At 35.8% G+C, this 23,128-nt stretch overlaps 1 protein-coding gene across 1 annotated transcript; it reads right to left on the bottom strand.

Moving 5' to 3' along the window:
- Positions 1-9,125: 9,125 nt before the first annotated feature.
- Positions 9,126-18,030, bottom strand: LOC135943494 (uncharacterized). The gene is made up of 10 exons (XM_065490044.1): positions 17,801-18,030; positions 17,420-17,608; positions 12,672-12,892; positions 12,001-12,609; positions 11,708-11,943; positions 11,455-11,647; positions 10,401-10,503; positions 10,223-10,336; positions 10,025-10,120; positions 9,126-9,559 (listed from the first exon to the last, which is right to left on the bottom strand). The coding sequence occupies exons 3-10, from the start codon at positions 12,883-12,885 to the stop codon at positions 9,427-9,429; spliced, it is 1,698 nt and encodes a 565-aa protein (XP_065346116.1). The 5' UTR covers positions 12,886-12,892; positions 17,420-17,608; positions 17,801-18,030; the 3' UTR covers positions 9,126-9,426.
- Between the last annotated feature and the right edge of the window lie 5,098 nt (positions 18,031-23,128).

Below are 23,128 nucleotides of genomic sequence, written 5' to 3'. Positions count from 1 at the left end.
AAAAATCTTGTCATCCAGTGCATTGTCCCGTATGTAGCAACATTTCTGTCCAAAATATATACTTGTTGGAAGAACACTTGAAACAAGAGCACAATATTCAATTTAGTGGAACTGAAAACAGAGACGCCAAAAACTATTGCCTCGTTTGCTACAAGTATCTTCCTATTTCGGAAAAATTTGACCACTGCCAGGAGGAATCGCATATAAGAAACTATAATGATGAGTTATCTCGACGTGTTACATCGTCATCGCGATCAGCCGCGGGTTGGTCCGTCGAGAATGTATACACACATAACTTGATCGGGCTGGAATTTCCGGAATTTCTGTCTATTGTCATCTGCGAATGACGAAAGAAATCGTTTGCTCTTGAAGCAAAATGAACACTGTCGTCGGAAACACGATTTCCCTGTCAAATCAATGTTATTTAGAATAAGATAGGTTAAATTGATCAATGTAAGTTTAGAACATGTAACAATTTAGTATCTGGATGATTAATGCCTTTCCCAGTATTTTACGAGTGTTTAAAATAGATTGAATCACATAGTGTAAATGTACCATTTTTGAATCTCTTGAATCAATTCGGAAAATTGAGCATTTCTTGTAAATAGCAAATATGTCAAATCGATTTGTAGTTTTAGCAATTAAATCACGTATAATGTACTACACATATTAAAATTATTTTATTCTGCCTCAAGTTGATGGTTACTTGCTTTTCTCGTAAATATTAAATTCTTTATTTTACTTATAAAAACTTTTGGTGGCAACAAAAAATCTGCATCACTTTTCTTCAGGTCAAAATCATGTAAATATTTAATTGGAAAAAACGGAAATTACTTTGCAATCCGCTTAAAACAGTAAAGGAACGATGGCAGTATCTTCTAATATAGAATCAAAAACCAACAGCTATCAAATCAAATTGCAGCCCAGAAAAAAGCCGCCAAGAAAGAAAGCTAAATAAATATGACACACGTAGTTAACTGTTTCGGGAAATTTGATTTTTATAGATCAAAAAACTTGTTTTATGGGTTCTTCTTTTAATAAGTTTGTGTACAAAAAACCATTAAATTTTTAACCACAAACCAAAAGTGTTCCAACCACCTGAAACGATTTTCGATGTAAAAGGAAATTTGAGTTGTGAAAACCAAAAAAAACTGCGTGTTTTGTATTTCATATCTGTGAATTTCGAGAAGGAAAGATATTTCCACCCTATTTATTAAAAATGTATAGTTTCCCTGCCAAATAGACTCGAGAGAAATTTAGTAAATCACTCTTGAATATTTTTACCCGATTATCTCATTCCTCGAATTAATTTTACTGTGTTCCTGGCCTCAACTATAAAATCTCCGAGTATTCCAAGATTGCAGGGATTTTACTTTTCCGAGGAGGATGAAGTATATTGATTTTAGGAGTGGAGGTTCAGCACCCAGAAACCCTTCAGCTGGTTTGTGAAGGGGTAGACGAGTTCAATGGTGGATAGTTTTTGCAATTTGGATGATTATAACCCAAGATTTGGAGGTGGAAATTAAAAAAAACTCGAAAAATAAACACAAGTTTTACATTTCATTACTTCTCATTGGAGATAACATTTATATACATGTTATAAATATGCATTTATATTTGTATTCATAAATATTTGATTATAGATTATTGGGGAACGCACGACTATAAAAGGTTTCAACCAAGGTTTTGGCCCACATAATATACCTCGTGAACACGTATCGCAATGAATTATATTTTGTTGTCTTTATTTTCATTTTGATGAGGCGAAAGTATACAACAATTTGAAATAGCTTCAGTTAGAAGACAAATGGAAATTGTTTCTCTTTAATTTGCAAATAAAACATGATTTTAAATCAGATTTTCATGAAACAAAAATCGAATGAAGAATATAATTTCGTTTGTTTACAAAAATACACCTATTCAAGGGAGAACCTTTCCCGCGCAACAGCTGTTTGATGCTTGCATGCGCCCTTCAAAAAGCTCTTAGCAGCGACCTGAGTTAGCACGGCCAACACAGCAGAGGATCCGCACTCTCGATTTTGAATTGCGAAGCTCCTCCCACACATGACGTCACATACGGCAGAAGCATGCATTTAAGAAATGGTCTTCTAACGCTCCAATTCCAATATGGCGCTGCTGCGGCTCCTTGCCTCAAGCCACAGACTCCCTGAATATCATTCGTGAGTAGCTGATGGTTCCAGAAGCAACACGCTGGTACTTGTTTATTTTCGGCGAGCCAGAACATTTGCAACATCAGGTGAGATTTTATCGATTTTGAGGAATTAAGCTGTTATTCATTCAGGGGATTGAGCCGAGAATACTTTTTGCTATATTATGTGCAGTTGAAACTGACGATTACACAGATATTTTGGGAACAGAAATTCTAGTTTTTAATTCCGTCATTGACTATTTTGTGTTAACATTAATTTATAAGCGGTCTTAGCGCACTGACGGACCGCCAGTTAGTCGACAATTAGTCGGACCGCTGGATTGGGGACCGATCTCAGGGGGAATAACCCTGAAAAAGGTCGTCAGTGTAAGTCAGGTGTTAGATATTACCAAGACCTTTTATTTTAGACATCGTGACTAGGAATCCATCAATTCGTTGAATTTAAACAGAAAAAGCACAAATATAGGCGCTTTTTTGTGATTGTATTTCATTTTACTAATGGAGATAAACCAAAAAAAAATCAAAATTATTTTTTTATGGGCGCGAAAATATTCAAAATCGGTTTTCAGACCGGTGTCGGGTTTTTGTAAGCGATGGAATAGTTAATATCACAAAATATAGATCCATTTGCGGAAAAAATTGGGGTTTTTCATTTTCCCAAATTATTCCAGGGGTGAATTGCATATAACTTCGTTTTCTGAATTTCAATACGATGTCGATTAGATCGGGTCATGATTGGTTTCAAAAGATATCCAGATAAATTGCGTCATTTTAAAGCTGGTTTTTTATTTTGTCCTGGACTGAAAAATGGCTGTCAGGATTTTTCGAAAAACAAGCAAAATTTCAGCTAAAAAGAATGAAATCTTCTTTAAAATCACACAAAATGTTTTCCAATCAAATCCTACCCATTGTTGATATAGGCGTCATTTCTGGGTAAATTCGTATTCGGGAGAAATATTTTTTGGAAATTTTTGAACGATTTTGTTTTTTCGAAATGTCAGTTATTTGAAAAATACTCTAAATATTTCTCATTTCTTCGAATTATTTTTCTTTTCTTCCGGACCTCGACAATATCTCAGGCATTTACGTTTGTCAAAGACCCGAGAGAAATCTGGAAAATTACTCCAACATTTTTACCCAAATAATTCTCATTCCTCGAATTATTTTTGTCTTCCTGCTCTAAAAAATTCTGAGTATTCCAGGATTTCCGAATAGCGTGGGGAAAAGTATAGAGATTCTAACTGGTCCCCTCTTCTTGCGCTCACCATTCTTTGCAGCGTTTATTTCGAGAAAAGACGGAGAGTTGGAAGAGTCGCGCTGCTGCCTTGGCGATTGTCAAATAAATCATCCTGATCACGAGAAAGGAATCGAGTTAAAAGCGCGGAGCGTCCAAAATGTGTTGTAAGGTATGCATGTGAATTATCGCTAACTTTGAATTTAATCTAAATTTTTTTAAACGATCAGCGAGCAGCGCGAAGGAATTTTAGGCGTTTGGATTGCTTTTTAGGATTTTGATGAATTTAATCAGGTAACCTAATTATTATAATATTTCTATATAAATATGTGTGTAACAATACATTTTTCAAGATTAGAGTGAAGATGGATGACGGAAAGAAAAGGGATGAGCCCAAATGCAGTGAGTCAACAAAAAAGATGAGGAAATGCCCATTCTGCAAAGAAGAGACGCAGAAGGCCAGTACCAATAGGCATATTCGCGCGAAGCACAAAGATGTTATAATATGTCCCAAAACGAAATGCTCCAAGTATTTTCATGGACCTGGCAAAGAAGAGAAATTTGATCAGCACATGAAGTTCCACGCGGTCCCCGAGAGCTTGGAATGTGATGATTGTAAGAAGAAATTCAATACAGAGGCACAGTGGAAGCTTCATAACTGGAAACTGCACACAAAAAAACGTTGCGGGAAATGCAACGAAGATGTCAAATCAGGAAAGTGGGCTGATCATGGTTTAGAGAAAATATGCAAAGTTTGTGAGGAAATATTGAAATGCGCTGGTTTGTTTCAGCAGCACAAAAAATCTTGCAATCCGGTGTATTGTCCCAAATGCACCCACGCACATATTACTTTCAAAAATATATGCTTGTTGGAAGAACACATGAATGTACAGCACAATATTCAATTTAGTGGGACTGAAAACAGAGACGCAGAAAACTATTGCCTGACTTGCTACAAATATCTTCCTATTTCGGAAGAATTTGTGAACCACTGCCAGGAAGAATCGCATAACAGAATCTTACATGAGATATCTCAAGGCGTTGCATCGTCATCGCAAACCGCCGGGGATTGGTTCATCGTATATGTACCCACGTAACTATGGCTCGCGCTGGAATTTCTATGTATTGTCATCTGCGAATGACGAAAGAAATTGTTTGCTCTTGAAGCAAATTGATCACTCTGACATGGGAAAGACTTCTTTTCTGTCAAATTAGCGTAGTTAGAATTATGTAGATTTTAGGTTAAATTTTCTTAAATGTAAGTTGACCGCATCAATTTAGTAGCTGGATGATGTGTGCCTTTCCCAGTTTTTTACTCCTTTTTAAATTAGTTTAAATGAACCATTTTTTAATTTCTTGAATCAATTTGGAAAATTGAGCATTTCTTGTAATTAGCAAATATATCAAATCGATTTGTAGTTCTAGCAATAAAATCATGTATATGTACTACACATACTACAGTTATTTTATTCTGCTTCAAGGTTATCACATATCTTATCAAAAGAGGGATGCCAAACAAGGTGATGGCCACCTTCTTTTCTCGTAAATATTAAAAACTTTATTTTACTTCTAAATATTTGGTGGCAATAAAAATTAGCAATTATGGTTTAAATCAGGTCGAAAATCTTTTTAAATATTTAATCTGAATTCACTGAAATCACTTTAAAATTCGCCAAAAACAGTAAAAGTAAGGATGGCATCATCTTCTGAAAGAACAGAAAACCAACAGCATCGAAATCAAATCGCATCCGATGAAAAAGACTCCAAGAAAGTAAGCTTAATTAAAATGACATACGCATTAGACCGAACGATATTTGATTTCTGTAGATTAAAAAACTTCGTGGGTTCTCTTTTAATTAAATTTGTGTTCAAATTAAACCCTGCAATTTTTAATTCACAAATGAAAAGCGTTTAAACCACCTGAAATGATTTTCAATGTCGAAGGAAATTTGCGTTTTTTGAAAACCAAAAAAATTCTTTGTGTTTTTCTTTCATATCTGGGAATTTTAGATCAGGAACGGCGTTTTCCACCTTATTTATTAAAACCGAATTTATTTCTCTGTGAAATAGACTCAAGAGAAATCGGGAAAATTACTTGAATATCTTTGGCCTAAATTTTTCTCATTGCTCGCATTATTTTTGTCTTCCTACCCTAAAAAATCTGAGTATTTTAAGATTTCAAAATAGCTTGAAGTTTCCAACTGGTCCCCTTCTTCCACTTCGTCATTTTTTTCAACGGTTACCGCAAGACGAGACAGATAAGTGGAATAATCGCGCTGCTGCCTTTGCGATCGTCTATGTTGTGATACTAACCAATCATATCCTGGTCAGGAGAAAAGGATCGAGTTAAAAGCGCTAAGCGTCTCCAAAAGGTGATTAATCTCATATTTAAAAAAATAATTAAAACTAATTTATTCAAACAGCAGAAGCAGCGATTCGGAATTTGAGAGCGCTATTTCATTCATCTTCGCGTTTTCTTTTACATTATGCATAATGCTAATTTTTGTCTCTTCCTGCTTTCTATTTTATAATGATAACAAAGAGTTTTAAAGAAATTTAATATATAATTGTATTAATTTGTTTTGAAATTTTCGGAAATTTTAAATTTAACGTTTCAAGTTTCATTTTCCTCAATTTGTGTCAAAGAGTGAATGAAGTGGACGTTTTTGAGTGGTATTAAAAGAAATAAAAGGACGTCAAAAGCAGTGCTGGCATAAATTTTGGCTATTGCAATTATTTTGGCGAGAATGGCCCTTGAGCTGTGATTAATCGGCAGACAAATAAATAAAGTCGGTGGCTGCGTGCGAGCAGCTATCAATCAGGGCCGTGATTGGCGCTTATTTATTTGCCAGGAAAGGTGTGCGAATAAATATAAATTTTCGACTGATTATTGCAGAGCATGTGATTATTCATTCGGCCGCAAATTGCACGGAAATTTGCATTTTGTGATGCATGCAGATTAAACAGATTTATTGGCGGTCCACTGGGATTCAGAATACATGCGTGTTCCCCGATTTCACGCCCAACTTCAAAGCAGACACAATAACTGGAATGTGGCTAGAGAACTGAATAAAAAAATTAATTGCTTATTTGAATAATTTAAAAATTGTGAATAGATATAAACAACATAATTTGAAATCGAGACGTAAACATCAGAATACAAAAAATTAAGAATTGTGTCCAATATCAACCGAGTCGCAATGAATTGTATTTTGTTGTCTTTATTTTCATTTTGATGAGGCGAAAGGAAACACAAATTTGAAATAGCTTTTCAGATATTTTACTCGTTACAAAGAGGACACATGGAAACTTTCATATTAATTTGCAAATCAAAAATGGTTTTAAATTAGAGATCGATCGTCATGAAACAAAAATCGAATGAAGAAAATAATTTCGTTTGTTTACAAAAATACAAAGGGAGAACCTGGGGAGAACCTCTCCCGCGCAACAGCTGTTTGATGCTTGCACGCGCCCTTCAAAAAGTTCTTAGCAGCGACCTGAGTTAACACGGCCAACACAGGAGAGGATCCGCACTCTTGATTTTGAAGAGCGTAGCTCCGGGCGCAAAAGTGACGTCACATACGGGAGAAGCAAGGCCTTTCCCTCTCAAAACCAGTTCCAATATGGCGCTGCTACGACTCCTTGCCTCAAGCCACAGACTCCCTGAATAGCATTCGTGTGTCGTTGGTTCCAGAAGCAACACGCTGGTACTTGTTTATTTTCGGCGAGCCAGAACATTTGCAACATCAGGTGAGATTTTATCGATTTTGAAGAATTAAACTGTTATTCAATCAGGGGAGTGAGCCGAGAATGCTGTTTGCAATAGTTCATGCAGTTGAAACTCTCGATTACACAGATATTTTGGGAACAGAAATTCTAGTTTTTAATTCCGTCATTGACGATTTTGTGTTATCATTAATTTATAAGCGAACTTAGCGCACTGACGGACCGCCAGTTAGTCGACAATTAGTCGGACCGCTGGATTGGGGACCGATCTCAGGGTGAATAACCCTGAAAAAGGTCGTCAGGGTAGGTCAGGTGTAAGATATTACAAAGATCTTTTGTTTGAGACATCGTGACTAGGAATCCATCAACGCGATGAATTTTAACAGAAAAAAACAAATATGGTGATCTTTTGTGATTGTATTTCATTTTGCACGTGGTGAAAAACAGAAAAAAAATCAAAATTAATTTTTTTATGGGCGCGAGAATATTCAAAATCAGTTTTCAGACCGTTGTCGCGTTTTTGTAAGCGATGGAATAGTTAATATCACAAAATGTAGATCCATTTGCGGAAAAAATAGGAATTTTCCTTTCCCAAATTATATCAGGGGAGAATTGCATATATACTAGTTTTCTGGATTTCAATTGGATGTCGATTAGATCTGGTCGTGATTGGTTTCAATAGATTTCCAGATAAGTTGCGTCATTTTTAAGCTGGTTATTTTATTTTTTCCTCGACTGAAAAAAAGCTGGCAGGATATTTTGAAAAACAAGCAAAATTTCAGTTAAAAAGAATGAACTCTTCTTTAAAATCACACAAAATGTTTTTCAATCAAATGTTACCCACGGCGGATTGGCGTCATTTCTGGGTAAATTCAAATTCGGGAGAAATATTTTTAGGAAATTTTTGAACGATTTTGCTTTTCTAAAAATCAGACATTTGAAAAATACCCCGAATATTTCTCAGTCCTTGAATTATTTTTTCTCGTCTTCCGGACCTCGACTATTTATCTATTAAGGCATCTACGTTTGTCAAAGACCCGAGAGAAATCTGGAAAATTACTCCAACATTTTTACCCAAATAATTCTCATTCCTCGAATTATTTTTGTCTTCCTTCCCTAAAAAATTCTGAGTATTCCAGGATTTCTGAATAGCGTGGGGAAAAGCATAGAGATTCCAACTGGTCCCCTCTTCTTGCGCTCACCATTCTTTGCAGCGTTTATTTCGAGAAAAGACGGAGAGTTGGAAGAGTCGCGCTGCTGCCTTGGCGATTGTCAAATAAATCGTCCTGATCACGAGAAAGGAATCGAGTTAAAAGCGCGGAGCGTCCAAAATGTGTAATAAGGTATGCATGTGAATTATCGCTAACTTTGAATTTAATCTAAATATTTTTAAACGATCAGCGAGCAGCGCGAAGGAATTTTAGGCGTTTGGATTGCTTACTAGGATTTTGATGACTTTAATCAGGTAAGCTAATTATTATAACATTTTTATTAATAAATATGTGTGTAACGAAACATTTTTGTAGACTAGAGTGAAGATGGATGACGGAAAGAAAAGGGATGAGCCCAAATGCAGTGAGTCAACAAAAAAGATGAGGAAATGCCCATTCTGCAGCGAAGAGACGCTGAAGGCCCATACCAATAGGCATATTCGCGCGAAGCACAAAGATGTTTTAATATGTCCCAATAGGAAATGCTCCATGTATTTTCATGGACGTGACAAAGAAGAGAAATTTGATCAGCACATGAAGTTCCACCCTACGAGAAAAATCACGTGGTAGACACGTGATAAACTCGTGGTTTTTGCTACGAGTTCACGTGTTTCGAAACACGTGTCTACCACGGGTTAGACACGTGTGAAGTCTCGTGTGAAATCACGTGAATTTGGAACGAGTCACGTGTCGACACGGGTTTGGAACGAGTTAAAAGTATACTTTAATTTGCTTTTAATATGTTTATTTCAATCATTGAAATTCAAAAATCAAATAAGCGTTTCAAGAAAAAAATTAAGTTGGCATCAAATCATTGATCAAATTATACTTTCACATAATCAAATACTCTTCTGTAAACTACATTATGGTTTATCAGAATTCATAAATTAAATAGATGATTATAGATCAGCATAACTAAAGTATTCAATTTTAAGAAACAGAGGCACATTAATTTGATTACTCGATTGAAAAAACATTAAAACCTCTGATGAAAGTTCAAGACAGTACGTAATTATTAGGCCCTTATAAAAATTTAAAAGCACATGCCTGGCACACACTCCGTCTGTAACTAGGATGATCTCATTTTATAACTCATCTTCTTCTTCGACTCCATCATCATCTTCGTTGTTCTCGTCTTCTCCGGATTGAGGGCTGAAATCGCAGTCCGATGAACTCACACCGAGGTCTTTTTCACTGGAGGACTCGCTTTCGCTCTCTCTACAATAAAAAAAGGAAATGAGTTGATGCCATATGATCAGGAGGATTTTTATCAATTTAATTCAGTTCGCTTAACTGGAAGTATAGAGATACGAGTCGAGGTAGCAGCAAAATTGAGCATCGCTCAACAACCAAATAAGGATTAATAGTTGAATGATTTTGCTGCCCTTCTCTTGCAACAAAAGGAAATTTACGTTTGGTTGTTGAGCTATGCGCAATTTCTCCACTACTACGTCAAGCAAAACAATTATTTAACATTAATTTTCCAAAATATGTTCGCTGTGGCAACGGCTCTTTTCCCAGGAATCTGCGACAAAGAGTCTTCGATTTCAGTATCAATATATTTAAGTGATTTTTGCAATTCACAAATTTGTGTTTAACTCTGTATGTTACTGGGAAAAGCAATGGCACAGCGAAATATTGACAGTAGTTCCTATCAAAGTAAGGCATAATTTTTATATTTACCCAGCATATCCCTTTCTTTGCTCTTTGGCAGCTCGTTTATACATCTTGAGGGGTGGCACGTAATCGTCCAAGTCAAATTTATCAGCCTTGGCAAGACTGAAAACAAAATCAATTACGTATCTTAGTGCTCCTCACTTTAAACGAATAAAAAAAAAATGTTTTTTTCTGTTGTGTAATTAAAGCACAAGTAAATTTTACCTGCTTGTCTGGGCGAGTGGCTGATAGGGTGTAGCTGATGATTCTCCTTTCTTGACAACAATGTTTTGAGGAATCTCTTTGCTGGAATCAGATGCTTCCATCTTCAGCAGAGAACTTTTTTAAAAAGAAATAAGTATTAATGAGTGTACTAATTGTTCAAGGAGGCATATAAACATACTCTCTGAATCTCTTTGGGGCCTGTCTGAGATATTCTCCAGTGGCATCCAGCACTTCTTTCAAGTTAATCCATTTGTTGGACACCTTTGCTGCATTTAATGCGTCTGAAAATTGAAATTTATTAATTTTTACTCTTTTGATAAAGATTGTGCTTATTTTGTTATTGCCTTTAACAGCAAGTTCATTTTACTAGAAAAATTTAAAATTGAAAGGAATGGATTGATATATGATCATATTTAGACATCTGAGCCGGCCACATTTTCATCGGCGGCTGGCTTTCCGGCTCCGAGCAAAATTTCGTCGGCTCGGCTGGCGGCTGGCTTGCAACCGGCTCATGTGTTTTTTAAGACTGTACAACTATAAAATCGTAACTCATAACTTATTTGCAACACGCTGTAATCTGCACAGATCGCAAAAGCCCGCATTTTTTCCGGAAAAAACACTGCGTTGCCAAAAAAAACTCAATTTTAGCGTTTTTTCTGGAATTTTCCGCTTCTTTTGAAACACATTCGTGCATTTTTAATCAAGCTCATGATGCTAGATAACTAAAAAAAATGAATTTTTGGAAAATCAGCAAAAAATCCAAAAATTTTATCAATACAAATGGGGCACGTGAAAATTAAAAAACGATAAAGGTAAAAATTATGGGTGGCTAGCTGGCTGGTGCGGCTCAGCCGATGAAAGGGTCGGCGGCTGGCTGCTCGAGAAAACGATCGGCCGAGTCGGCTGGCTCGGCGCGGCGCGGCTGGCTCAGATGTCTTATCATATACCATCAAATTATCGAGAATTTTTGACGGAAGCTTTTGTTCTTAATCTAAATGGTATAATATATATGACTTTAATAAATAAATATTTTATTTCGCTTTAATAATTTTATATGACAATAAAGACAGTCACAATGAATAATATTTGGTGACGTGAGACAGAATGGCTATATTGCCATATTCTAAAGTTTTAAGAGAGGATAAGCGTATATTTTTAACAATAAATTAGTTCAATTAATTGAAACGTCATTTTATAATAAAATCCAAAAAATAAGAATCATTAAAGTTCACCTATCATTAATCTGGCAATTGGTGAGCTCTTGATTCCCGTCTTCCCGCGTTGGCCACTTTTGTTCAGCAGTACTGCCAAACTCGGAGCAAAAAGCCACTCGGCGAGATAGGCTTTAACGGCCTCCTGGACAACGGATTCTTGATTGGCATGTTTCAGCTTTGCCTTGGTCAAATTCTTTTTAAGGACAGTTACCTATCATAAGGATTTAAATAATATTGGAGCGAAGAGTTTGAATTAAATCAGAAATCTTACCACACTGGAAAAAAACTCCTGGTTGTTTTCTAACTTCTCCTCAATTTCTTTCATTTCATTGAGACTTTTTAGGGGAAAGCCAAATTCAGTGAGATTTCCTACGGTCAAGGTTGGCTCTTCGATAACAGAGGCAGGTTTCGAGTGAATGAAACTTTTCATGTTAACAACTTCTGTAATGAGCCCATCAAGTTTACACTCCAGTCGAACTAGCGTTTCTAGGACTGCAGCGCTAGTAACTAAAAGTGTTTCATTAATATATTAAATAATAAATATCTTCTTCTAAAATAACTAACTATGCGGTTCCAAGGGGGCAAAGGGTGCTTTCTTTGTTGAAACCTTAGTTGGAGTCACAATAAACACTCCTGCTGCTGCCGTCTTAGTCAACATTTCATCATTCGGAAAGGTTTCGTAGTCATCAAAGGTGAATGAGAGTCGTTTCTTAGCAGGTGTCGCACTTTTCTGATACGACGAAGTCTCCTTTGTTTTTCCTGCTGCATTTGGGCTTGAAAAGTTCTTCAGCAGAGGAGCTTGCAGTTCAAGCTGAGGGGAAGACGGTGGGTTGATCTTCTTTATAGCATTGAAAGAGGTCTGTGACATTTGTGAAGACTTCTGCTCTCCGAGTTTGAGAGCAATCCTAGGTGGACTAGGTAGTTTTTTTCTTTTTTCTTGCTTTTTGTCAGTTCCTGGACTGTAAGGGGTCTTCTTTTTACGCGACCGTCCTCTTGCCAATTCAACGTCCGTTTCTTCTGCTTCTACGTCTGTCAGGCTTTTTATCTTCTTATTGGCATCCACATCATCATGCTCTTTTACGGATGCTGCTTTACCACTTTTCAACTCAACAGCCTTCTCTTTCACCAGGTTTCTAATTTTAAGAGCGATTTTTTCAGCTTCTTGTAGAGGGACTGTTGAAATACAAATTGGATGAACACACACTGCGCGCTATAAAAATCTTAAAATAACTTACGACTGTGGCCCTTCAGTTTTCCTGGGTAACAGGACCAATCAGACTTGCCATTTGGGAACCGTTTTATGATGTTTTTAAGGGCTCCAAGATTCTTGCACTCAGTTGGCCAGGCACACAGGACATCTCCATCTTTCTCAATGAGATACGTGTCTGGCACAACCACCACTTCATGTTTTTCTTTAAACAAGAAAACTGAAAATTTGTGGTCAGCCATATTTAACCTGGAAATAAAAGCAGTTAAAATTATATTTGGTATTTTTATAAAGTTGAACACATAACGTTGAAATATTATAGTTTGATGAACAAAAATTGGTAAGTTTACTGTGACATTTGAGAACGTACTAAAGTAAAACAACAATATAACGATTTAATCTTAATTTAATTTAATTTTTTTTGAATTTAATTATCAAGTAAACTGCGTGTTACTAGTAAAATGAGAAAAATATGATTGAATTTGTGTACCGAGAAAGAGAAAATCCACATTAATATTCAATAAAAAGATCAGATAGTATGCCATTCACATTAATCTTACGATTTTATTTGTATCATGGGACAATATTGAGAAACATAATGATATGACTTAAAAAGTACAACTTTAGCTATGACACTTTTTAATGCTGTATAGTATGGATGATTGGCATTACTGCGAACTCATCATCACCGGCCAGAGGGATGCAGAAACATTTAGCTTTAAAAAGCTTCAAAGGAATGGCAATATGTTTTTTATGAATTTTTTTCACTTTGCTAATGTACAGCTCGGATGATGGGATTAACCCATTTACATAGTCTAAGTCCGAGATCTCTTTAAAGCATCTTCCAATCAAGATGGTGTCTGAATTATTCAAACTTTGGCAAATTTGAGAGACAAGCATGATTTTGTTGTTCTTAAACAAAATGCAGTTATTAGGGGACCGAGCGGTGATTTCACATTCCCCATATCTTACATAGGTATAAACAGGCCGAGAGGATACGCTCGGTAAAAGCAAATTTTTATAAGGTAGTGTTTTTCCCTTCTCTTCGGAGAGTGGTTTTTTGGTGTTTGGGGATTTAAGAAAGTTCTCGATTTCAACCCGTCTTTTCACGTATTGTTGCAGATTTGATCCACATTCTTTTATCATTGTCTTGAAATCCCGATAGCGACTTTCAAACTGGAAACAACTATATCTATCCAACGGACCGTGCCTTTTGACGTCTTCAGTCACGTGTAGTAATGCGTGGACGTTCGCGGAAATAGTGGCAGGCCCAATGACTTTTTCGAACTCCCCTACGAAATGCTCAAGCAATTTTTCCGCGTAATCAACATACTCAGGCTCGCGGCGGGCACCGCATAAAATTTGTGCGGCCACGAAAAACGAGCAGAAATGCTTAAAGTAAATGGATCTTTCCTTTTCGAGTGGCTTGAAGACAATCACTCCCAGATATAGCAAAATCAATCTAAATTCAGCAGCTTTGAAAACAAAGAATTCATCAAACGGTCTTGGCTTACGTTGAAACTCTTTTGGGATGAACGGCTTTAAGCTTGCTAAATGACAACTGATTTTATTTTTGAGCTTCTTGGACACCCTTTTTTTAGAAGCGAAGAAATAGGTATCCATCAGTTTTTTTGTAATTCCAAGACAGAACAGATGCATATAGTCAAACAACACCTGCTCTATCATATCAAAATTTGGTATCTCAGTGAGCGATGAATAGCCAATATGATGGCTTCCTTGAGTTTGATTTAAAAACGACTCGTGCGTTCTTTGTTTGCCTCTAATAGCTGGGAAGCTAGTTCGATCAGTATAGACACCTTTTACGTCGCATCGGAAGCAACTAGTTTTGCCTGCGTGGCCTTGCGTTTGGCACACGTATGCCTTCGCGGGCGTGTCCGCTACTATGCCAACCAACTCAACGGTTTTCAATTGCCCCTTAACTTCAATACCACGTTCGAGTAATATGGTAACTTCTTCGACCAACTCTTTCAGGAACAAGTTCACGTCGTCAGGCTTTTTCTTGCCTTCATACACGGATATTATGAATACATTACTTTGTTCCAGCTCAGGTAGAAAACCGGATATTGCCCAAAATTCGTTTGAACTACTTTTTGTTACTTGGACACCGTCGAAGCTCAAGAGAATTTTGATCGACTCAATACAATCCACGGGAACGTATGCTTTTCTCATTGCAGCTTGCATGCTTCTCTCAAGCCCAAAATTATAAAAATTCCCTGGTGGCATTTTTTTCAATAGGACTTTTCCTTTCGGTGTCTTAACTAACGTTTTGCGGGTTTTTGGCAAATTTCTGAACTTATCAAAGGACCTAAAAGCCCCTAATATTTCACTTGTGCACTTCTCAGTTAAATGGTTCTTCACTACAATGTGTGCGAGTTCTAAACGCAGTTCTTCGATGGTTGGTTCGCGCTCTTCATCAGTGGGCTCAATTACTTGTTCAATTGAATCGCAATCAGAGGATGGTCTTTGATCTACTAAATTGACCTCTTCAGTTCCTATCAAATCAGTGTCAGACTGCCCACTTAAAAGATCTTCATTTGAGTCGGAGCTATGGGAATCTGCGGGCGGCGAATTTTTATGCTCTGAGGGAACTACGTTGAGCGTTTCTGAGTCGCTAGAGTGATCTATAATATAAATAAATAAATAGTATTTACATTCAATATGTATATTAAGTGGTTTAGAGCTTTGCACGGGATACAATTTTTAATCTGCAACCGCACAAAAAACCGCAACCACTTTGCTCTCTATATTTCAAAACCGCAAACGCGTCCAAACCCAAACCACACTAATTGAACCACAATCGAACTGCAACCAAACCACAAAACACCGTATCAATCCGCACGAATATCTGATGTGGAAAAAGTTAGAATAAGTACAAAATGTATTTTTCAAGAAATTTAAAGTATTCTGTGCAGTAAATATGCAATATAAATATTCTAGTTAATATATATGGTACAAAGACAAATTTGTAAAATGATTTGGTTTGCAGGTTTTATAAAAAAATGTAATTTTAAAACTGCAAATTGTTTTCTTAAGATTTTGAGCAAATTGGTAAATTCTCATAAAAACTGCCACAAATTTTATACTTCCTGTCTGCCTCAATCCAATGGTTCTTTTAAATAAATTGTTAACTCATACCTAGAGGAATTTCACATTGGCACGTCTGCCTGTCTCAGATAAAATTGGATTCTCTTCTTAATTTTTTTCTGATTTAAAAAATTACGACACTTTAAAGCAAAGTAAAGCTTTAATTTAACAATCTAATAAATTACCACTGCAATATTTTATCAATAGTTGTGCAGGAAGAATAATTATTAATTTGGTGTCGCACATATGGTTTGTGAACCTCATAAGTGGTGGTGGTACGGTAGTATTTATTGTTTTGTTTTTAAAACACGAGTCACAAAAGGCTCAATAAATTTATCAATGCTTTGGACACTTGATATTTTTTTGTAAATTCATGATGAAGCAGTAAAAATATTATAAAAATAAATTAATAACTGTCAAAATTTGACATATTAATCAATTATTATAATTATTTCATCAATGGGAGGATTAATGATTAAATCAAGAGCAATAAATTACTTTTTTATGCTACTTAAAAATGTTTCTTAAAAACTGTTAAGCAAATTCCGCTTTTAAGTTATCGCTCACGAACAAGTATAAGGTAATAGTTTTAGAGATTAATGGCAGTGCACATAATATAGTTCAAAGATCACAAAAACCATAATTGAGCAGCATAACATGCTATTGAATACAATGTTTTGATATGGAAAATTTAAATTCTTAACATTCACAAAGGTTCCTGTGATGTGCATACTCGAATAACGCAATCTGCATTATTCATGATAAATCATGAAGTTTTGTACGTTTTATAAATATAGTTTTAATCTAAACCACACACGTATTTCAACACAAGATTTCATTTTTGATGGAGTACTTTGATTAGAATTGAAACAAAGCACAAAATTCGATATGCGGTTTAGCTACGTATAACCACGATTGCCCAACTCCAAACCGCAATCTGCAAAAGGTCAAACCGCAACCAGACCACGGCGTCCCTTTTTAACCACAATACCAAAAACAACGCAAAGCTCTTATGTATTTTCGTCTTTGAATGTGACAAATCTATTTCATTACTTGATTCAGCAGGGCGTTCATCCTCGCTATCTACGATATTTTCCTTTGCAAGGGATGCCAAAGCGATGACTTTTTTTAGCCTAGCGGCCACTCTTTTACGCTTTTGATGATAGCCCAACTGATGAAATGGCTTGCGGGGGGCCATACTAGCAAATTTATAAATAACATACATGTAATTGAAGTGCAAATCGGTAAATATATTATTAGAGTGCATATTTATACTCTAATAAATTGGACAAATAATTTTTTTTTTAATAATTTTGGCAAAAGGTAGTAAAAATTTCAATAATCACTGTCTTGTAACGAGTAATTAAAATTAAATAATAATTATTGTTGCGTCAATATGTTAAGGAAGAAAAATCAAGGGCAAAATGTTACAATTTTATGCTAATAAAGTTTCAGAATGAGATAATGTTAGGCGAATCCCGATTTTTATTTCATCGCTCACGATGAGAGCAAGGAATAGTTTAAAAGATATTTATAATAGTGAAAAATATTAAAGTTCATAGAAAAAAACAATTTTTTCACATCATAATAACACATACTATAAATTGAAAGCAAGTTTTTAAATCAAATCCCTTTGAATCTATATTATGGACAAATTCTACACATAGTTACCTGCTTCCAAGCGAGAAAATCCCGTCAATGTACAGTTATTTCATATGCATGCGCTGTGTCCTCCAGTGAATGTCAGCACCGGCAGAGATTCCAGCGAGTCAACTCTTATGCATGTCGGGCGGGCTGAACTAATTTCACGTTTCCGCCTGCGTTGGGGTCAAATATAAATCGTTTAGGCAGTTCCTCAAACTAAAACACAGAATTTAACAATATTTAAATGTAAAGCACAACGCTGCAGAACGTTTGATATTATGTTAAACACACACTTTTTCAACCAATCAACAGAGATGATCGGCAAAAGTGTGCGTGTGTGTCCACCATAGTCATGCAAGTTTTAAACATGAGATGACACGGAGATATCCATAATATTCATACACATACCTGCAATTAAGTCGACGGACGATGTTCGCACGAAGAAAAAGCGTGGTTTTTGTTTACAATCCAAAAGCAGCCGGCGGTTCGTGGCGCGCGAATGTATGTGTGTGTATGTACAGGGATTGCACAGCGCGCAGCCAGCTATAATAGTGCAATCCCCTTACTAAAACGGCGTATTCGCTTTGTATCTAGCGTAGTAATTACTAATTAGAGATGAACAGCTAATGTGGCCTCCTGCCCTCGCTAGTCTCTAATGCCTAATGCAAATGCACTGGCATTGCCTTTTGCGTTGGCTTCGGCTGCATACGCGCTGTTTCCGATCCTGCCTGATCCTGCATGCTTGTGCTTCGCCAGCTCCCGCCCCCACTTTCACTTTTTCTCTCTTGCCGTTGCCGCTTACGTTGCAAGCAGCAACACCAGCCGCTCCTGCCCCTCCTGTCCCTCCTTGCTCTTCCCAGCTGCGATCTTTATTGCGCGCTTGGGTGAAATTAAAAAGTTGGTAAATAACCAGCCGCGCGAAGCGCAAGCAGTAGAATAATAATTGCTGACGCCGTGCACTTGAAATTCCGCTGGCGATTCTGTTAATTTCAAATCAATGAAATATAATTAAATTAAATTAATAAAAATTTAAATAATATATCGAAGAAATATAATGGAGCTAATTAAAATAAAAAATTAATTAATATCAAATTATTAAATTATAATTTTAATTTGAATTAAATATTAAGAATTATTTCTAGTAAATCATCATTTGACTTTAAATGTTTGTAAAATACTATAATTTGTTTGGAGAAATAAAAGCGAATTAAAAATAAAATTTATTAAATTTAAAAATTGATTCCTCGACAAATTTTCTATGGTTAAAGTGGGAAATTATATGATACACAGGACTTTAATATTCCATGTAGAGTAATAGCTAATTTAGGTGCAGGTTTTTTTTCTTTTAAAACTTATTTTGAGGGCAAATTATTCAACCGAACTACTCGTGTAACGGTACTCGTGTTAAACACGTGTTTATCACGTGAGCTCCGACACGAGTTAAATTGACCACGCATTTTCAAAGAATTTTGAAAATTGTTGCCCATTCTTTAAATAAAATGGGCAAAATTTTATAAATTCTAAGAAAATATTAAATTTAGCTACTCGTGTATTTTAAATCGAGTTGAACACGTGTTCATCATGTGATCTCTGACACGTGTTCGTCACGTGATCTCTGACACGTGTTTAAAAACACGTGTTACACTCGTGTTCAACTCGAGTTTAAATTTATGAGTAGCTAAATTTAATTATTTACCCTTAAAATCATTAAATTAAGGAACAAAACTGCAAATTACATAGTTGAAATGCAATTGAAGCAATTAACAAGTAATTTATTTCTTAACTCGTATCCGGACACACGTGTTTAGCACGGGATTATCACGTGATCCAGAAATATTAAAATCACGAAATAAATCGAAATTTCCAGTCAATATTGACTAAGGGAGCCTCAAATAACCCGGGAAAAATAACAAAAAAAATATTTGAGGGGGTCACCAAAAACTCGTGTCAACACGTGATTTTTCTCGTAGGGCACGCGGTCCCCGAGAGCTTGGAATGTGATGATTGTAAGAAGAAATTCGATACAGAGGCACAGTGGAAGTCTCATAAACGAAGTCAGCACACAAAAAAACATTGCGAAGAATGCAACGAAGATGTCATAACAGGAAAGTGGGCTGATCATGGTTTAGAGGAAATTTGCATAGAGTGTAAGGACAAATTTAAATGCACTGGTTTGTTTCAGCAGCACCAAAAATCATGCTCTCCAGTATGTTGTCCCAAATGTATCAACAAGACTTTCAGAAATGTAAACTTGTTGGAAGAACACCTGAATGAACAGCACAATATTCAGTTTAGTGGAACTGAAAACAGAGACGCTAAAAACTATTGCCTGGTTTGCTACAAATATCTTCCTATTTCGGAAAAAATGATGGACCACAAGAAAGAAGAATCGCATAAGAGAAACTTAAATGAGATACCTCAAGGCGTTGCATCGTCATCGCAAACCGCCGGGGATTGGTCCGTCGAGAATGTACACAAGTAACTTGATCGCGCTGGAATTTCTGTGTATTGTCATCTGCGCAGCCGAAAGAAATTGTTTGCTCTTGAAGCAAATTGATCACTCTGACATGGGAAACACGTCTTTTCTGTCAAATTAGCGTAGTTAGAATTATGTAGATTTTAGGTTAAATTTTCTTAAATGTAAGTCGACCGTAACAATTTAGTAGCTGGATGATGTGTGCCTTTCCCAGTCTTTTACTCCTTTTTAAATTAGTTTAAATGAACCATTTTTTGAATCTCTTGAATCAATTCGGAAAATTGAGCATTTCTTGTAATTAGCAAATATATCAAATCGATTTGTAGTTTTAGCAATAAAATCATGTATATGTACTACACATACTGCAGTTATTTTATTCTGCCTCAAGGTTATCACATATCTTATCAAAAGAGGTATGCCAGACAAGGTGATGGTCATCTGCTTTTCTCGTAAATATTAAATACTTTATTTTACTTCTAAAAACTTTAGGTTGCAATAAAAATTAGCAATTATTGTTTAAATCAGGTCAAATTCTTTTTAAATATTTCATCTGAATTTACGGAAATGACTTTACAATTCGCCAAAAACAGTAAAAGTAAGGATGGCATTATCTTCTGACAGCACCGATAACCAACAGCATCGAAATCAAATTGCATCCGATGAAAAAGACTCCAAGAGAGTAAGCTTAATTAAAATGACATACATATTAAACCCAACGATATTTGATTTCTGTAGATTAAAAAACTTCGCGGGATCTCTTTTAATTAAATTTGTGTTCAAATTAAACCCTGAAATTTTTAATTCACAAAAGAAAAGCGTTTAAACCACCTGAAATGATTTTCAAAGTGGAAGGAAATTTGCGTTTTGCGAACACCCAAAAAATTATTCGTGTTTTTTTTTCATATCTGAGAATTTTAGATAAGGAACGGCATTTTCCACCTTATTTATAAAAACCGAATTTATTTCTCTGTCAAATAGACTCAAGAGAAATCGGGAAAATTACTTGAATATCTTTGCCCGAAATAGCTCTCCATTCCTCGCATTATATTTGTCTTCCTGCCCTAAAAAAATCTGAGTATTTTAAGATTTCAAAATAGCTTGAAGTTTCCAACTGGTCCCCTTCTTCCACTCGTCATTTTTTTCAACGTTTACCACGAGACGAGACGGATAAGTGGAATAATCGCGCTGCTGCCTTGGCGATCGTCTATTGATATTTGAGACTAATCAATCATCCTGGTCAGGAAAAAAAGGCTTGATGTAAATCTTCAAAAGGTGATTAATCTCATATTAAAAAATATGATATTAATTAATTTATGCAATCAGCAGAAGCAGTGATTCGGAATTTTAGTGCGCTATTTCATTCATCTCTCTTTCCGCGTTTTCTTTAATATTATGCATAATGTTAATTATTGCGTCTCTTCCTGCTTTCTATTTTATAATGACAATAACAAAGAGTTTTAAAGAAATTTAATAGATAATTATATCAATTTGCTATAAATTTTAAATTAAACTTTTTAAGTAATCAAGCCTGAAAAAAAATTCCGAAGGAATAAAGGAGGAGAAGATTCAGAGAAATTGAAAATCTAAAGACTGCTCATCTGCATATCATATGAGAAAAAGAATTTATATAATTCTAAACGCCAATTAACATGTAAGATTGACACATCAAAACGCAGTAAAAGGTGTGAAAATTAATATCGTGTTTCTAATTTTCACAGTTGAAGAAAAGGAAAAGCACAGCAGAGAAATTCAAAATATGCATAAATTTCAACTATTTATATGCTTATTACTTTTTCTTTCTTCATTTTTGTTTATTCATAGAGCAATACAATTTTAACGCGAAATACAGATTTTAAATAAATCTGATAAACAATTTCAGATATTTTGCTGCATTTTCATTTTCGTCAATTCTTTTAAAAGAGTGAATGAAGTGTACGTTTTTGAGTGGTATCAAAAGTAATAAAAAGACGTCAAAAGCAGAGCTGGCATAAATTTTGGCGTGCAATAACGTCCATGAGAATGGCCCTTGAGCCGCGATTAATTGGCCGGCAAATAAATAAACGTGGCGGCTGCGAGCGAGCAGCTAGCAATCAGGGCCGTGATTGGCGCTTATTTATTTGCCAGGAAAGGTGTGCGAATAAATATAAATTTCCGACTGATTTTGCAGCGCCCGTGATGATTCATTCGGCCGCAAATTGCACGGAAATTTGCATTTTATGATGCATGCAGATTAAACAGATTTATTGGCGGTCCACTATAAGATTCAGTATACATGAGTACGTGTTCCCCGCCCAACTTCAAAGCAGACACAAAAACTGGAATGTGGTTAGTGGTTAGAGAACTGAATAAAAAAATTAATGGCTTATTTGAATAATTTAAAAATTGTGAATAGATATAAACAACATAATTTGAAATCGAGACGTAAACATCAGAATACAATAAATTAAAAATTGTGTCCAATAATATCAACCGAGTCGCAATGAATTATATTTTGTTGTCTTTATTTTCATTTTGATGAGGCGAAAGTACACAAAAATTTGAAATAGCTTAAGATATTTTACTCGTTGCAAGAGGACACATGGAAACTTTCATATTAATTTGCAAATTAAAAAGGTTTCAAATTAGAGATTTCCATGAAACAAAGATCGAATGAAAAATATAATTTCGTTTGTTAACAAAAATACACCTATTCAAGGGAGAACCTCTCCCGCGAAACAGCTGCGTGCATGCGCCCTTCAAAAAGCTCTTAGCAGCGACCTGAGTTAGCACGGCCAACCCAGCAGAGGATCCGCACTTTTGACGATCTGCAATCATAGCTCCGCCCGCAAGTGACGTCACATATGGGACAAACGTGTATTTAGGTTTCGCCCCTCTAATATTCCAATGCCAATATGGCACTGCTTCAGCTCCTTGACTCGATATTACAGACCACAGACTCCTGAGCATCATTCGTGTGTCGTTGGTTCAAGAAGCAACACGCTGGTACTTGTTTATTTCCGGCGAGCCAGAATATTTGCAACATCAGGTGAGATTTTATCGATTTTGAAGGATTAAACTGTTTTTTAATCAAGGGAGTGAGCCGAGACTGCTTATTACTTTAGAATATGCAGTTTAACCTCTCGATTACACTGATATTTTGGGAACAGAAACTCTAGTTTTTAATTCCTTCATTGACGAGTTGTGTGTTATCATTTAATTTATAAACGGTTTTTTGCTCGCTGACGGGCCGGCAGCCGCCCTACCCGGGACGGCCCTCCAGG

This window comes from Cloeon dipterum, chromosome 4 (assembly GCF_949628265.1).
Source record: "Cloeon dipterum chromosome 4, ieCloDipt1.1, whole genome shotgun sequence".
NCBI classification, from domain to species: domain Eukaryota; kingdom Metazoa; phylum Arthropoda; class Insecta; order Ephemeroptera; family Baetidae; genus Cloeon; species Cloeon dipterum.
The sequence above is the reverse complement of the archived record's forward strand: the minus strand, read 5'-3'. Positions and strand labels throughout refer to the sequence as shown.

Bases quoted from the DNA above. Each gene is read 5' to 3' on its own strand.
- LOC135943494 (XM_065490044.1), bottom strand. From the start codon at position 12,885: ATGGCTGACCACAAATTTTCAGTTTTCTTGTTTAAAGAAAAACATGAA. The intron at 12,610-12,671 runs GTAAGTTATTTT...GTATTTCAACAG, and splicing joins AAAACTGAAGGGCCACAGTC to TCCCTCTACAAGAAGCTGAA. The intron at 10,504-11,454 runs GTGAACTTTAAT...TTCAATTTTCAG, and splicing joins AATTGCCAGATTAATGATAG to ACGCATTAAATGCAGCAAAG.